Source organism: Oncorhynchus tshawytscha, linkage group LG03 (assembly GCF_018296145.1).
Source record: "Oncorhynchus tshawytscha isolate Ot180627B linkage group LG03, Otsh_v2.0, whole genome shotgun sequence".
Taxonomy (NCBI): Eukaryota; Metazoa; Chordata; class Actinopteri; order Salmoniformes; family Salmonidae; genus Oncorhynchus; species Oncorhynchus tshawytscha.
In genome coordinates, this window is record NC_056431.1 from 38,017,769 (window position 1) to 38,035,064 (window position 17,296).

The 17,296-nt window shown below is 40.6% G+C and overlaps 1 protein-coding gene across 1 annotated transcript in view; it reads left to right on the top strand.

The window, feature by feature from the left end:
• The window catches only part of LOC112235076 (inactive dipeptidyl peptidase 10), a 188,470-nt gene that overhangs the window by 59,704 nt on the left and 111,470 nt on the right, over positions 1–17,296 (top strand). The window contains exons 4-5 of the mRNA XM_024403474.2: positions 13,222–13,316; positions 13,568–13,642. Coding sequence (XP_024259242.1) covers positions 13,222–13,316; positions 13,568–13,642 — 170 coding nt within the window. The remainder of the gene's footprint in view (positions 1–13,221; positions 13,317–13,567; positions 13,643–17,296) is intronic.

The window sequence follows — 17,296 nt, forward strand, 5'->3', positions numbered from 1 at the left end:
GTGTCTCCCAGGTGGCTTGTGGCAAACTTTAAACAACACTTTTTATGGATATCTTTAAGAAATGGCTTTCTTCTTGCCACTCTTCCATAAAGGCCAGATTTGTGCAATATACAACTGATTGTTGTCCTATGGACAGAGTCTCCCACCTCAGCTGTAGATCTCTGCAGTTCATCCAGAGTGATCATGGGCCTCTTGGCTGCATCTCTGATCAGTCTTCTCCTTGTATGAGCTGAAAGTTTAGAGGGACGGCCAGGTCTTGGTAGATTTGCAGTGGTCTGATACCCCTTCCATTTCAATATTATCGCTTGCACAGTGCTCCTTGGGATGTTTAAAGCTTGGGAAATCTTTTTGTATCCAAATCCGGCTTTAAACTTCTTCACAACAGTATCTCGGACCTGCCTGGTGTGTTCCTTGTTCTTCATGATGCTCTCTGCGCTTTTAACGGACCTCTGAGACTATCACAGTGCAGGTGCATTTATACGGAGACTTGATTACACACAGGTGGATTGTATTTATCATCATTAGTCATTTAGGTCAACATTGGATAATTCAGAGATCCTCACTGAACTTCTGGAGAGAGTTTGCTGCACTGAAAGTAAAGGGGCTGAATAATTTTGCACGCCCAATTTTTCAGTTTTTGATTTGTTAAAAAAGTTTGAAATATCCAATAAATGTCGTTCCACTTCATGATTGTGTCCCACTTGTTGTTGATTCTTCACAAAAAATACAGTTTTATATCTTTATGTTTGAAGCCTGTAATGTGGCAAAAGGTCGCAAAGTTCAAGGGGGCCGAATACTTTCGCAAGGCACTGTATGTTGGGTGCACAGCCACAAGATCATGCACAGCCACAAGCATCTGCGTTGTCTCAGCGTTGATACTGTAGCCAAAACATACAGCAGACAGTGTATGTAAGACAAATAACATCAGATTGCATCAAACAAGATGCATTCTGATTCTATCTCACCGCACAGAAACAAACTTTATGGGATTCAGAAATTGAGTGTATATAGACTCTGATGAAGAGTTCCTTGATACCAGTTCTATTCATTGATTAAGTGCAGTTTATAAAACTTGAATACAATTTTATTTGTCAAGTGTTGAATACAACAGGCGTAAACCTAAAAAAAACGTGAAAGGGTTACTTAGAAGCCCTTTCCCAACAATGCAGAGTTAAAAAGTAAGAAAAATGTATCCTTGTCTCATCACGCACCAGCGACTCCTGTGGCGGGCCGGGCGCAGTGCACGCTAACCAGGTCGCCAGGTGCACGGTGTTTCCTCCGACATGTTGGTGCGGCTGGCTTCCGGGTTGGATGCGCACTGTGTTAAGAAGCAGTGCGGCTTGGTTGGGTTGTGTTTCGGAGGACGCATGGCTTTCGACCTTCGTCTCTCCCGAGCCCGTACGGGAGTTGTAGCAATGAGACAAGATAGTAACTACTAACAATTGGATACCACGAAATTGGGGAGAAAAGGGGGTAAAATCCCCCCCCCCCAAAAAAAGGAAAAAAAGAAAATAGTAATGCAATAAAATTAAAATAACGAGACTATATAAAAGGAGCATCAGCACCAGTACTTCGCCACTGCGGCCTATTTATTGCCTTACCTCCTTACTTAATTTGCACACACTGTAAACAGATTTTCTATTGTGTTATTGACAGTACGTACGTTAGTTTATCCCATGTATAACTCTGTGTTGTTGTTTTTGTCGCACTGCTTTGCTTTATCTTGGCCAGGTCGCAGTTGTAAATGAGAACTTGTTCTCAACTGGCCTAAGTGGTTAAATAAAGGTGAAATAAAATTAAAATAAATCAATAAAATAAAAAAAGTCTTTGACCTCTTTATAGGCTGTCTCATCGTTGCTCTTGGACACAGGGACTATGGATTGATCTTTTGCCAAGCATTATGATTGTCTTTGAGGCTTTAAAATACTTGCTAAAATGAGAACAGTATCACGGCTAGCGCCTTGCACCTTTGACCACAGCACAGCTGTGCTAAAATTAACACGGAAGGATATTTTGTTTAATTTTGTATAATTATAAATATAAATTATAAATGTTGATCACAACATACTCTATAACAAAACATGAATATTTGTTATCCTGTAAATAAGGAAATGGCAGTTGTGCCCACTAGGATCATGATCTACTGTACCAACATTGTTTTGTTTCACTTTTAATTAGAGGTGGTGCAAGACAATGTTTTTTGTCTTGACTATTTACTTTGAGTTTAATTGGAGCCGTCTGTTTCAGTTTAACCATTTTGATAGGTACTAAATTCCTCGACAAGCCAACCCTGGCTCTTGCCATATTAAGAGAAGAGGTGACCGACCATGATTTAATATTAAGGCAATTGTTTTCCCTTTATAATTGTTTTCCTGTTCATTTCATTCTTGTTCAGATATTGAACTGTTCAAATTTTGAAGTGTAGGTGGAAAGAAAGGACATTTTATGAAATATAAACAGAGGAGCTATCTTAACGAAGTAAAATGTTGTATTATAATCAGGTTGTCTGTTATTATAAACCCCAATTAATTTTTGTGCATTATGGATCATTCTTATACATTCCCATGCCCTTATACAGAACCCAGTATAACAAGAGCTATCACAAGGTAGTGCTTTGTCAAAGTCCAATTTAGGAATGGAAGATGGTGTATTGAGGACCTTGTTCAGGTTGCTTTGGCTGATGATGTAAGACCTGACCTTCCATTAACTGTAATGAGGACAGAATGTGTGTTTTTTAAGTTTAAACAGATAGTTGATTTGTTTTTGTTGCTTTAGAAAGACCTGATCTTCAATAGACATGTACAGTGCCTTGCGAAAGTATTCGGCCCCCTTGAACTTTGCGACCTTTTGCCACATTTCAGGCTTCAAACATAAAGATATAAAATTGTATTTTTTGGGGAAGAATCAACAACAAGTGGGACACAACCATGAAGTGGAACGACATTTATTGGATATTTCAAACTTTTTTAACAAATCAAAAACTGAAAAATTGGGCGTGCAAAATTATTCAGCCCCCTTAAGTTAATACTTTGTAGCGCCACCTTTTGCTGCGATTACAGCTGTAAGTCGCTTGGGGTATGTCTCTATCAGTTTTGCACATCGAGAGACTGAATTTTTTTCCCATTCCTCCTTGCAAAACAGCTCGAGCTCAGTGAGGTTGGATGGAGAGCATTTGTGAACAGCAGTTTTCAGTTCTTTCCACAGATTCTCGATTGGATTCAGGTCTGGACTTTGACTTGGCCATTCTAACACCTGGATATGTTTATTTTTGAACCATTCCATTGTAGATTTTGCTTTATGTTTTGGATCATTGTCTTGTTGGAAGACAAATCTCCGTCCCAGTCTCAGGTCTTTTGCAGACTCCATCAGGTTTTCTTCCAGAATGGTCCTGTATTTGGCTCCATCCATCTTCCCATCAATTTTAACCATCTTCCCTGTCCCTGCTGAAGAAAGCAGGCCCAAACCATGATGCTGCCACCACAATGTTTGAAAGTGGGGATGGTGTGTTCAGGGTGATGAGCTGTGTTGCTTTTACGCCAAACATAACATTTTGCATTGTTGCCAAAAAGTTCAATTTTGGTTTCATCTGACCAGAGCACCTTCTTCCACATGTTTGGTGTGTCTCCCAGGTGGCTTGTGGCAAACTTTAAACGACACTTTTTATGGATATCTTTAAGAAATGGCTTTCTTCTTGCCACTCTTCCATAAAGGCCAGATTTGTGCAATATACGACTGATTGTTGTCCCATGGACAGAGTCTCCCACCTCAGCTGTAGATCTCTGCAGTTCATCCAGAGTGATCATGGGCCTCTTGGCTGCATCTCTGATCAGTCTTCTCCTTGTATGAGCTGAAAGTTTAGAGGGACGGCCAGGTCTTGGTAGATTTGCAGTGGTCTGATACCCCTTCCATTTCAATATTATCGCTTGCACAGTGCTCCTTGGGATGTTTAAACTTGGGAAATCTTTTTGTATCCAAATCCGGCTTTAACTTCTTCACAACAGTATCTCGGACCTGCCTGGTGTGTTCCTTGTTCTTCATGATGCTCTCTGCGCTTTTAATGGACCTCTGAGACTATCACAGTTCAGGTGCATTTACACGGAGACTTGATTACACACAGGTGGATTGTATTTATCATCATTAGTCATTTAGGTCAACATTGGATCATTCAGAGATCCTTACTGAACTTCTGGAGAGAGTTTGCTGCACTGAAAGTAAAGGGGCTGAATAATTTTGTACGCCCAATTTTTCAGTTTTTGATTTGTTAAAAAGGTTTGAAATATCCAATAAATGTCGTTCCACTTCATGATTGTGTCCCACTTGTTGTTGATTCTTCAAAAAAATATACAGTTTTATATCTTTATGTTTGAAGCCTGAAATGTGTCAAAAGGTCGCAAAGTTCAAGGGGGCCGAATACTTTCGCAAGGCACTGTATAACAAGGGTATAATATGTGTGAAAGATAGCAGGCAAAGAGTGTACCCCCCATGTAGGGTCTGAGTACAAGGTATACAGTGGGGCAAAAAAGTATTTAGTTAGCCACCAATTGTGCAAGTTCTGCCACTTAAAAAGATGAGAGAGGCCTGTCATTTTCATCATAGGTTCACTTCAACTATGACAGACAAAATGAGAGAAAAAAAATCCAGAAAATCACATTGTAGGATTTTTTATGAATTTATTTGCAAATTATGGTGGAAAATAAGTATTTGGTCATCTACAAACAAGCAAGATTTCTGGCTCTCACAGACCTGTAACTTCTTCTTTAAGAGGCTCCTCTGTCCTCCACTCGTTACCTGTATTAATGGCACCTGTTTGAACTTGTTATCAGTATAAAAGACACCTGTCCACAACCTCAAACAGTCACACTACAAACTCCACTATGGCCAAGACCAAAGAGCTGTCAAAGGACACCAGAAACAAAATGGTAGACCTGCACCAGGCTGGGAAAACTGAATCTGCAATAGGTAAGCAGCTTTGTTTGAAGAAATCAACTGTGGGAGCAATTATTAGGAAATGGAAGACATACAAGACCACTGTTAATCTCCCTCAATCTGGGGCTCCACGCAAGATCTCACCCCGTGGGGTCAAAATGATCACAAGAACGGTGAACAAAAATCCCAGAACCATGGGGGGGACCTAGTGAATGACCTGCAGAAAGCTGGGACCAAAGTAACAAAGCCTACCATCAGTAACACACTACGCCGCCAGGGACTCAAATCCTGCAGTGCCAGATGTGTCCCCCTGCTTAAGCCAGTACATGTCCAGGCCCATCTGAAGTTTGCTAGAGAGCATTTGGATGATCCAGAAGAAGACTGGGACAATGGCATATGGTCAGATGAAACCAAAATATAACTTTTTGGTAAAAACTCAAATCGTCGTGTTTGGAGGACAAAGAATGCTGAGTTGCATCCAAAGAACACCATACCTACTGTGAAGCATGGGAGTGAAAACATCATGCTTTGGGACTGTTTTTCTGCAATGGGACCAGGACGACTGATCCGTGTAAAGGAAAGAATGAATGGGGCCATGTATTGTGAGATTCTGAGTGAAAACCTCCTTCCATCAGCAAGGGCATTGAAGATGAAACATGGCTGGGTCTTTCAGCATGACAATCATCCCAAACACACCACCCGGGCAACGAAGGAGTGGCTTCGTAAGAAGCATTCAAGGTCCTGGAGAGGCCTAGCCAGTCTCCAGATCTCAACCCCATAGAAAATCTTTGGAGGGAGTTGAAAGTCAGTGTTGCCCAGCAACAGCCCCAAAACATCACTGCTCTAGAGGAGATCTGCATGGAGGAATGGGCCAAAATACCAGCAACAGTGTGTGAAAACCTTGTGAAGACTTGCAGAAAACGTTTGACCTCTGTCATTGCCAACAAAGGGTATATAACAAAGTATTGAGATCAACTTTTGTTATTGACCAAATACTTATTTTCCACCATAATTTGCAAATAAATTCATAAAAAATCCTACAATGTGATTTTCTGGAATTTTTTTCTCATTTTGTCTGTCATAGTTGAAGTGTACCTATGATGAAAATTACAGCTTTGAGTTCCACAGGGTGAGAGCTAAGTAGCATGGATCCGTGATGCCAAGAGCAAAACAAACTCAACATGAGCGAATCATCATCTGCTTTTAACTTTGGCTTTAATGTTGCTCATAACCAGGGATTGGAACCAAAATTATTTTCCAATCGTTCAGTTCTGATCAGAACCTTTATCTATTTTGTTTCCGTTCCAGTGTTCTGACCAGCATAATAAAGTTCTGAACAGGTTCAAACAAAACAGGTCGTGTATTTATTTTTCGTTCTTTTTTTACCATGTGAAATCAACATAGTTTTTACATTTAGCTCATGAATTTACTCCACCAATTAGCATGGATAGAGTAGCTTACTATGGAACGAGTAAGGTAGTTGTTTACACATTTTATGGGCAGATAAGTGCAGGTGCAAGATGCGACCAAAGTTTTACCAGTGGGGAGAGAGCCAGAGAGGGGTGGACATGGAGGGGGCTTGGCTTGAATTGCTGAGCATCATCACATGATGTGAATTGCAATGTGTATAGGCTACTACTAGCATCATAATGTTACAGAATTACGAGACTTTAGGAATATTTTTTTGAACAAAAAGTTGCATAAATAACCGGTTCTCAAGATTAGAAAATAATGGTTCTGTTCCGGAACATTAGAGATCACTTTCGTTCCCGGTTCTGTTTCCATTCCTCAATTAGGAGGCCTCTAGGTCACCAGGCTGCTCATTATGGCGCACACGTGTCACCATCGTTACGCAAATAATGACACTCACCTGTAGTTCATCACCTCCTTGATTACCTGCCCTTTATATGTCACCCTTTGTTTTTTTCCCCAGTCGTCACTTTTTCTGTTTTAGTTTCATGTCTGTGCGTTGTTCGTGTTTCTTGTTTTGTATTATATGTTATTATTTATTAAATTATTCAATACCTGAACTTGTTTCCCAACTCCCAGCGCACACGTTACACTCTGCTCATAACCTAGCCACCTAATGCTTTGGAAATGATTGAACTTAAAAATACATGTTTTGGGGCCTTCAAAGTGCTTTAGCAAAGCTACTGAAGGTGAGTTGCAAGTTACTTAGGGTGAGTTGGTTGCAATGAGGCTTGAGTAACATGCATTTTTCAGAGTACCTTGTCCAAACTGACTGTTACAAAGAAGTAAAAGAGAATATCCCCATAGCTGTATGTTTGCCAACTCAATATTCCATCTTCAGAGCTTTTCTCTCACAGTGGATATCCAGTATGCTGAGCCGCAGGGTCATTTAGCAACAGTGCAAAATCTTAAAATATCCCACAACAGACGCTTGCTGTTCTGATGAATATTTCATATCCACTGTCTAAGTATAACCTGGGTCTACACTGGAGCCCGGGACACCAGTCTGCACATAGCCATATTCACAACCACTCCACTACAACACCGAGACCTCATTTACCAATGGAGTGTGTTTTCCACTCTTCAACACTCATTAAATGTGTCAACAGAGTGAGGTTTCTGGGTAGCTAATTTAGATATTATTCAGTGATGAGTGGGGTTCTTCTGTGCAGCTAATTCAGATGTTATTCAGTGATAATTGTTACTAATGCCATAGACCTCTTTTAAAGTTGATGATATATGCAGTGTTTATTTCACCTACCATCTGGTTTAAGATGGTGGAACACCAGACATACACTACCGTTCCAAAGTTTGAGGTCACTTAGAAATGTCCTTGTTATTTAAAGAAAAGCACATTTTTTTTGTCCATTAAAATAACATCAAATTGATCAGAAGTACAGTGTAGACATTGTTAATATTGTAAATTACTATTGTAGCTGGAAACGGCTGATTTTGTATGGAATATCTGTATAGGCTTACAGAGGCCCATTATCAGCAACCATCACTCCTGTGTTCCAATGGCATGTTATGTTAGCTAATCCAAGAAAGTCCTTTGTTTCTGGCCATTTTTAGCCTGTAATCTAACCCACAAAGGCTGATGCTCCAACTAGTCTAAAGAAGGCCAGTTTTATTGCTTCTTTAAGCAGAACAGTTTTCAGCGATGCTAACATAATTGTAAAAGGGTTTTCTAATGATCAATTAGCCTTTTCAAATGATACACTTGCATTAGCTAACACAACGTGCCATTGGAACACAAGAGTGATGGTTTCTGATAATGGGTTTACAGCTCCAATAGTCATCAACAATGTCTAGACTGTATTTCTGATCAATTTGATATTATTTTAATGGACAAAAAAATGTGATTTTCTTTCAAAAAACAAGGACATTTCTAAGTGACCCCAAACCTTTGAACGATAGTGTACCTATCATGGGTCCTGATGAGAAATGGATAAAATTGCACATATCTTCTTGGCCGTCTGTCTTTGTCAGCTGTGATATGTGTAGATTTATGGGGACGCTAATTGCTCCGGAAATCCAAAGTTAGATTCACTGAGGCGACTGCAGCAGGCTGATTCAAGGTCTTTGACACTCACGGTGATCAATGAACTCTCTTGACGTTCCATGATACTTTTATTCGGTAGCAGAAGCACATGCTAATGCAAGTTAAGAAACAGCTTGAACACTGTGGACTATACATGCCCTCTTTTCACAGCAAACTGACGAGTAGTGCTGTCGCAATGTCTTCTGCACATTGTGTAACATGCCTCTCCATAAGACATGTGGTGCACACCGTAGAGAGCACTGTGGACTCGGGCACTGTTTATTCTTTGCCAAGTAAGCTCCAAGTTTGACCCGTTTCTGACCATTTTTGAGAACCTTAGAGATCGGTGCTACAGCATTCATCTGTTACATAACCTTGGATTAAATAATACAGTTGTGTGTTGCATATTTCATTGTCCAGTGTTCTCCCTTGGCCCTGAGCCTCTGCACTCCTAGTGTATTAACAACCATTACCTGCGAAACCTGATCTGCCAAATGCCAATTGAATCCCCGATGCTTTCAGTCATAGGTCTAGAGAAAGTGTAAGCGGGTTGTGTTCATGATCTTTTCTTTCACTGTGGCCAGTCCTTAAGAAAACCTAAGTAACACAATAAAAAAAATCCCCATCAAAATATGTCTGTTTAATTTATAGATATCAGATATTTAGCATGGGCTACATCTCAATCCACCGCATCTGCTTATGTCGGCCTTCCGCACCTGTGGTGGAAGGTGGCGAAGCTACATTGGTTTGTCAGATCATGAGACATCCCAAAAATCGTTCTTGCTCTACGGCCCCCACAAGTGGTACGGGGCTCATCTGAAAGGTTACCTATACAAACTAATGGAAGTATGGAGGTCGTTAAAATAAGGTTAAATATATGGCCAAAACAACAAAAATATTTCCTGAGCTTTCTTAAAAACTACATGGACAACTGTATGTGGACACCCCTTCAAATTAGTGGATTCGGCTATTTCAGTTACACCCGTTGCTGAGGTGTATAGAATCGAACACACTGCCTTGCGATTTCCATAAACAAACGTTTGCAGTAGAATGGCCCGTACCAAAGAGCTCAGTGACTTTCATTGTGGAACTGTCATAGGATGCCACCTTTCCCACAAATCCTTTCGTCAACTTTCTGCCCTGCTAGAGCTGCTCCAGTCAATAGTAATGGCTGTTATTGTGAAGTGGAAACATCTAGGAGCAACAACAGCTCAGCCGTGAAGTGGTAGTCTGGAGCAGGTTTTCATCAAGATGATTCTAACATGTATTGACTCAGGGGGTTGAATACTTATCTATCCAGGAAATATTAGCGGGTTTTTAAAAAATGTTTTTATTTTTATTTTTACAATTTTTTTCCCACTTTGACATTCCAGTATTTTGTGTAGATATTTGACAAGAATATTACAATTACATCAATTTTAATCCCACATTGTAACACAACAAAATGTGGAGAAAAAAAGTCAAGGGGTGTGAATACTTTTTGAAGGCACTGCATGAAGCTCAAATTCATGTGTCTTGACCATGTCCATGAAGTCTTATGAAAGTCACAATTATAAGATTGAGTAATGTTTTAAGTTGAAATGGAGGGACACTGCACCCCTGACTGAGTCTGGCTGCATGTTCCACACCCGGGGCGTAGCCCTGCTAAAAGCCTTGTCTGTCTCCCATGGTTTTGAGTTTAGTTAAGTTTCCAGAGGGCTGCTGGAGGGAGATTGAGTTGGAGCTTGAGGATGGTAGGGTGTGAGGGCAGGGTAAACCACCAGCCCAGCCCTACACTGGGGATTTTCAGACCAGTAGAAGGACCTGAGTTATTTATTATTCAACATTTTACAGACGTAGTATATTACTTATACATTAGAGTCTTAGCGTGTAGTTTCCAGCGTGGAATCTTCCATTATTTAACTCTTGAAACTAGGGGGCACTATTTTCATTTTTGGAAAAATAAAGTAAACGGGCTATCCCAAAGTAAACGGGCTATTTTGTCAGGACAAGATGCTAGAATATGCATATAATTGACAGCTTAGGATAGATAACACACTAAAGTTTCCAAAACTGTACAAATATTGTCTGTGAGTATAACAGAACTGATATTACAGGCGAAAGCCTGAGAAAAATCCAGTCAGGAAGTGACTCATGTTTTGAAAGCTCTGCGTTCCAATGCGTCCCTATTGAGCAGTGAATGGGATATCAACCAGATTCCTTTTTCTACGTATTCCCCAAGGTGTCTATAGCATTTTGATGTATTTTCACACCTTTATGTTGAAACTGAGTGAGTGCCGGCTGAGTGCTCTCAGAGTAATTATTGCGTAATAGACAGAGGTAGCAATTTTTCCTCCCGGTCTTACTGAAAATACAGCTGTCCCGGTTGATATATTATCGAATAGATATTTGAAAAACACCTTGAGGATTGATTATAAACAACGTTTGCCATGTTTCTGTCGATATTATGGAGCTAATTTGGAATATTTTTCGGCGTTGTCGTGACCGCAATTTCTGGTCGAATTCTCAGCCAAACGTGAAGAGCTATTTAGGCTACAAAAATAATCTTTATGGAAAAAAGCAACATTTGCTATCTAACTGGGAGTCATCCGAAAAAAAAACATCAGAAGAAAACATCCGCAGCTCATCAAAGGTAAACAATTTAATTTGATTGCTTTTCTGATTTTCGTGACCAGGTTGCCTGCTGCTAGCTAGGAATAATGCTATGCTAGGCTATCGATAAATATACACATATGCTTGTCTTGCTTTGGCTGTAAAGCATCATTTCAAAATCTGAGATGACAGTGTGATTAACAAAAGACTAAGCTGTGTTTCAATATATTTCACTTGTGAATTCATGAATATGATTATTTTCTAGTAAAAAAATTTGTCCGTTGCGTTATGCTAATTAGTGTCAGTTGATGGCAATTCTCCCGGATCCGGGAGCGGTAGTTCCAAGAGCAAACAAGCACAGCACGGAGACCATGACTATCAGTGTCTGGCACTTTTATCTGTCAATATATTCAACATCCTCTCACCCCTATCTCATTTAAACTCCAAATGAAAGGTTAGGGTAACAGCTCCCAAAGTAGACTAATGCACAATAACTAACAGTTGTTGTGATAAAGTCAAAATTAGTGCTACATCCTACATGAGTGTGTCCAACTTTATCTGCGTCACAGGCTCCTAGCCAGAGATTTTTATTTCAATGACAGATTATTCTTGAATCTGTGGTGCATGCAGAAGCCAAGGTGACCGGAGCAAATACAGTAGGATGATAACATTCAGATCGTGGATGGGTTCTGCTCCTGTTTTGTCAGTGGGCCAGCCAGCTCTAAACTGCTGTTCTTTTGAAATGCCAAGAGTATTCCTGAGGGTACGCTGCTCTGTCCAAACTCATGGTTGGCATCTGTTTTGGGTGAGACACTGTTTGCAAGGACAGATCTGTTTACTTCTAAAGCTACTCCATTACCATGCCAAACATTGACCTTCACACAGACACAGACGCGTGTACACCCAGACACGCATGCGCACACACAGATCCAGACACACTGACACGTGTGTGTGCATGCACATATGCAAACACACTGACAAACACACTGACACAGACACACACACTTACATCTCATGCTCATTTCCGACACAGATGTTGTGCCTTAATGATGATGCTTGAGAAACACAGCATTCCCTAAGTGATTACAACACTCCAAATTATATAAATATAAACAAACACTCAAACTCTGATAAAAAACATTGTACTGTAGGGGGTTAATTTTGGCATTTGGTTTTTGAATGTCCTTATTTATATGGTAAACACCAGTATTTTGACCAGTGGATTTGTGGCATCAGATTACTTGTCTTCGATGATGACATTTATGTCTGTGATAGGCACACACAGGTTATGACAGGTACAAATGTATGGGGCGGGATAGGGCCGTGAGAGCCCCATCACTCATCAATCAAACCCATAGTAACTATAGCACGATGACAGGGCCCTGATTGGCTGGGAATGAGAAAATGTTTGACGGACAATTGAGAAAGTTGAGTAATAGCTGATAGCCTCCTACTGTAGGATTCCAATATCTGCCTGGGTTGCCAGGTCTTCTGGGGTTGCCATGTCAGGTGCATAACCGCCCTCTCCTTTGACAGAGATGGATAACGTAATTACAATTTATATGTCCCCGCTTGTTTCCACACAGAGCTTTATGGACTCATCTATGAGTTAGTGATTATAAGGGTAGCAATGCATGGTTTCATCTGATCACAGTGTCTGTGTATATGTATTCCTGTGACCTGCCATTTGCCGTACTCCCTTGCTGGATGAAATTTCAGGGACATGTCTGCACATCACACAGTAAACAAAGCTGTGGATCCAACAACTAGCACACAGGACAAAGAACATGCAGGTTTAGTAGAAAATGAAAACTCAAGGTGGCTCTTTATTTGTGTTTCTGTACACCAATTAAATTATTATTTGGCCTCATCACAGTGCAGTCACGCTCAAATGCATATGAAGGGAGTCGGTGCCGTCATGTTACTATTGTTTTTTGATTTTCCAGACACAATGATGTGACAAGGCCGTTCTCTCTTTTCTATGTTGAAGAAAACAAGGACATGGGGATAGAATGGAAACTTCCATTGTCAAAGTGTCAGTGCAAAACCAGTTCTAGTTTTGACAGAAGGCCTTGTGTTCAAAACGGCAACAAAGGCCTCCATACCCCCTTCCCTGTTTTTCTTAGTAGAAAAACTAATGAAGAATTGTTTCACCAGGACTTGTTTTTTCTTCTTTATTTCTCCTTTCACAGACTCAGAAGTCATCTATAGGAATCGCGATGGCCACGTCATCAAGTTTAACATCCTCACCAATGAGACTGATATTGTACTGACAAACACAACGTTCGTAAGTGCAAACCCTTTACCATCTGAAAATGCATGCACACGCAGACACTGACACACAAGCATATAAGTCAAATGTATTTATAAAGCCCTTTTTACATCAGCCGATGTCAAAAAGTGCTATACAGAAAAACAGCCTAAAACCGCAAACAATGCAGATGTAGAAGCACATATATCACTCAAACTGACATGTCAGCAAACTGATATAGTATGCACGCTTAAAAGTGCATACTTTCTGTCTTTTTTGTCTTCTAGGTCAATTTCAACGTTGCAAAGTACTCTGTTTCCCCGGACTTGAAATATGTGCTCTTTGCCTATGATGTTAAACAGGTAAGCTCCTCTTACTTTCCCGCTCTCGCTCTAGTTTTTTGTCCTGCTGTTGTGAAAAAGTCGCATACCCTCATTATTCATAAAATATGAAAAGTAATTGCTTTTGCAGATAATTGGACTGGTAGAGTAGCCTACAGTACAAAACACAATTATGCTCGCTCTCGCTCTCTTCCTCTTTCTCTCTCTCTCTCTCTCTCTCTCTCTGCCATACGCTCTGTCTCTCACACATTCTGGAACACACTCTAACTCCATCAAATCAACAAACTCAATCTTAAATATATGCATACTAGAGTACCATACAAGCTTGTGCACTACAAGACACACATCTTGAAGTCAGCCAACTATACAGTGGTACTGTTGACCAAACACCCACACCATTCCGTGTGTACAGGGGCGGACTGGCCATCTGGCATTTGGGCAAACAAATTATGGGCTGGTCCATTTTTAGCCTCAATGAAAAAAATGAGCTAGCGTGGGGGCCTCAAGACTGTAAACACCAATGTGTTGTCATTACTCTAAACTTTTGAGGAAACCCATTACGCTTGATATATCTGAATACAGTTACTTAAAGTGATATTGTAGTTATTACTCAAACCGATGGAGTCACTGTGACTCTGTAAGGGTCCGGATTTGAATTGTATCAGCACTAAGCCATGCCTCCAAATCTCATTTCGAAGTGTGCCTTGTCTTTTCGAGTGAATTGTAGAGTCACCACCCATGACTGTATTTGTTAGTGACAAAGACATAGTTGTTGAATTCAAACATTTTCAGTCCTTTGGCCACCAAGTGAGTTCCTAGGAAAATAATATCATTATAATTGTGTTCTTTATGACAATACGTTACATATCTCATCAGGCTTTATTCTGAGGCCTAGCTTTACCCTAATACAGTAGCCTGAAACTCATGGTTTACAGGCCACATCAGGCCTGCAAGTAGGGTTGCAAAATAAACATAAAAAATACCCTGGTTGAAGGATTTCCAGTAATCTTCCAACTGGGATACTGGAAAACATGGGAAATGTACCAGAATTTTGCATCCCTACTTGCAAATCACATTATTTTGGCTTGCAAAGTGATGTGTGATTCCTATCAGAATCCAGCTAGTTAGGATACCCAACAGTTGGAATTTATATTCACCTGCAATCTGCATTCATTATGACTGTCAGGTTTAGGATTAGTGTGAGGAGACGACCTAAGCCAATTAAACTGGAACAAACATTTCAGTAACTGGTGCAAAACGTATTACTAAATGATTGGATTCATTTTCTTTGTGTAGCATAAGATAAATCAATCAATAACTCAATAGACATGCAAAAACACAGATATGAAAACATTTTTTTTTAAATCTACCTACAGTAGAGTAGGCTGAGTAAAAATTTAGTTTTTTTTATCATAACTTAAAAACATTTAGTTGATTTGACTGAGCCGGTATTTACAGTATAATTCAGGGGGCTCGGGGGCGGTGAACGACAAGTGATAAAACATTTAGTTGCTGGCAATTAACAGGTCACGTTCATTAATTAATATAGCAGTGGCCCTGTTTCCATCAGAAACGTGTAGATGCGAAATTAGATATGAAAATTACACCCTCTACTCTGGAAGGGATCAACTATGAGGATTACCGACAATGAGATTAATCTTAATGTATTTGCATATTTCCCGTGATTCTTGTGCGGGCTAAAAAATAACTTCAGTTCACTGTGCAATCCCTTTCTTTTGCCGTGCAGTGTTATATTGTATGCTGTAGAGGGACAAGCTCAGAATTGATTGTGAAAGATATGTAAAGAGGCTGTCATTTGTTCATTATATAATTCTATGTTCAGAACCCCTTTGGGCGTCTGCTGTATAAAAACAACTTCTGGACCCTTGGGAAATTGTTAAGTTGAGCACACAGGGCAATACACGTGGTACAGCATGTTGGAATGAAAAGGAAGCACGGAATAATGTTGTGGCATTTGAACAAGTATGTCCACAATCAACATCAAACTAATCTTCATTAGATGCAAGAGATCCTGTATGTTCTCACTCTTCAAAAGTAATCTATGCTGACTGTTAATAACTACAAAATGTGTTATATACATCAATTCTCCAAATTATTTTCACCAGTGTAGAGGGAAGTTGTTGACCGAGTGCATTGAGGACATCTCTGGTAGTCTCACCTAGCTCGAGGATTACATGCCATTATCTCATTACTGAGGTATCCGAGAGCGATTAAACTTGATAAACACTCATAATCTCTGTGTATGTTTGTCAATTATGATAATAGGCTCTGTTTTCTATGCTGGTAAACATCTTGTAATGCTCTTGCATCTTGTAAATCCTCTAGTCAAGTCTATGTTGATCCAGTGCCTTGTGTTTGCAATGAACATTTGCTAATAGATTCAGGCTAATCAGGTTGGAGTGGGTGGAGTACCTCACCAAACAAAGGTGTATAAACAGGATTTATGTTTACCCGTGGAGTATAATAATGAAGTCCATTGTTTACTTGACATGAAGTAGATGATATGCTATTTGGGTGTCCTCTACAATTATTAAATCGCTCTGTAAGGAAATGGTGTTTTATTTTGTTTGGGGACAGATCTAAGTCAAATGGACAACTGCACAATTATTTTGTCTCACATTGTTAAACCACAAATAGCCTATCACATCGCAATTGTATTTCTGACATTTTGGTGAGGGAAATAGATTAAGAATTCAGTTGCTTTGCAAGGAGAAAACTATTTAAGTCAGATACGTCCTCGTGATGCATAAAATATTGGCTAACATTGATGAAGTAGTCTTTGGCTCGCTTCCTTCAAATGAACAAAGGCTGGACACGTAGTTCCTACCTTGCATAATCCCAAAATGCTGATATCCAAACAAATAAGCCTGGCGGGAATCAAAGATGTGATGCAAAGGAAGAGGAAGTGTAACGCTCGTCCTCTTCTTCTGGCGAGGAGTCGCAAGGATCGGACGTGGTACGTGTTCATGACGATATTTATTCAACTCAGAACACTAAAACAATAACAATGAGAATGACACAAAACGAAACAGTCCTGTCTGGTGACATACACCCACGAAACACAAGTGGGAAAAAGCTACCTAAGTATGATTCTCAATCAGAGACAACTAACGACACCTGCCTCTGATTGAGAACCATACCAGGCCAAATGCAAAAACACAACATAGAAAACGGAACATAGACAACCTACCCAACTCATGCCCTGACCATACTAAAACAAAGACATAACAAAGGAACTAAGGTCAGGAGATTCCGGCAGCAGCGGACAGGCGGGAGACTCCGGCAGCTCCGGACAGATGGGAGTGTCCGGCAGCTCCGGACAGACGGGAGACTCCAGCAGCTCCGGACAGACGGGAGACTCCGGCAGGTCCGGACAGACGGGAGACTCCGGCAGCTCCGGACAGACGCGAGCACCTATAGGGAGGAGACGAAGAGACAGCCTGGTGCTGGGGGCTGCCACTGGAGGGCTGGTGCATGGAGGTGGCACCGGATAGACCGGACCATGAAGGCGCACTGGAGGTCTCGAACACCGAGCCTGTCCAACCCTACCTGGCTGAATGCTCTCCGTAGCCAGGCCAGTGCGGTAAGATGTAATAGCCCGCACTGGGCTGTGCTGGCGAACCGGGGATACCATGCGTAGGGCTGGTGCCATGT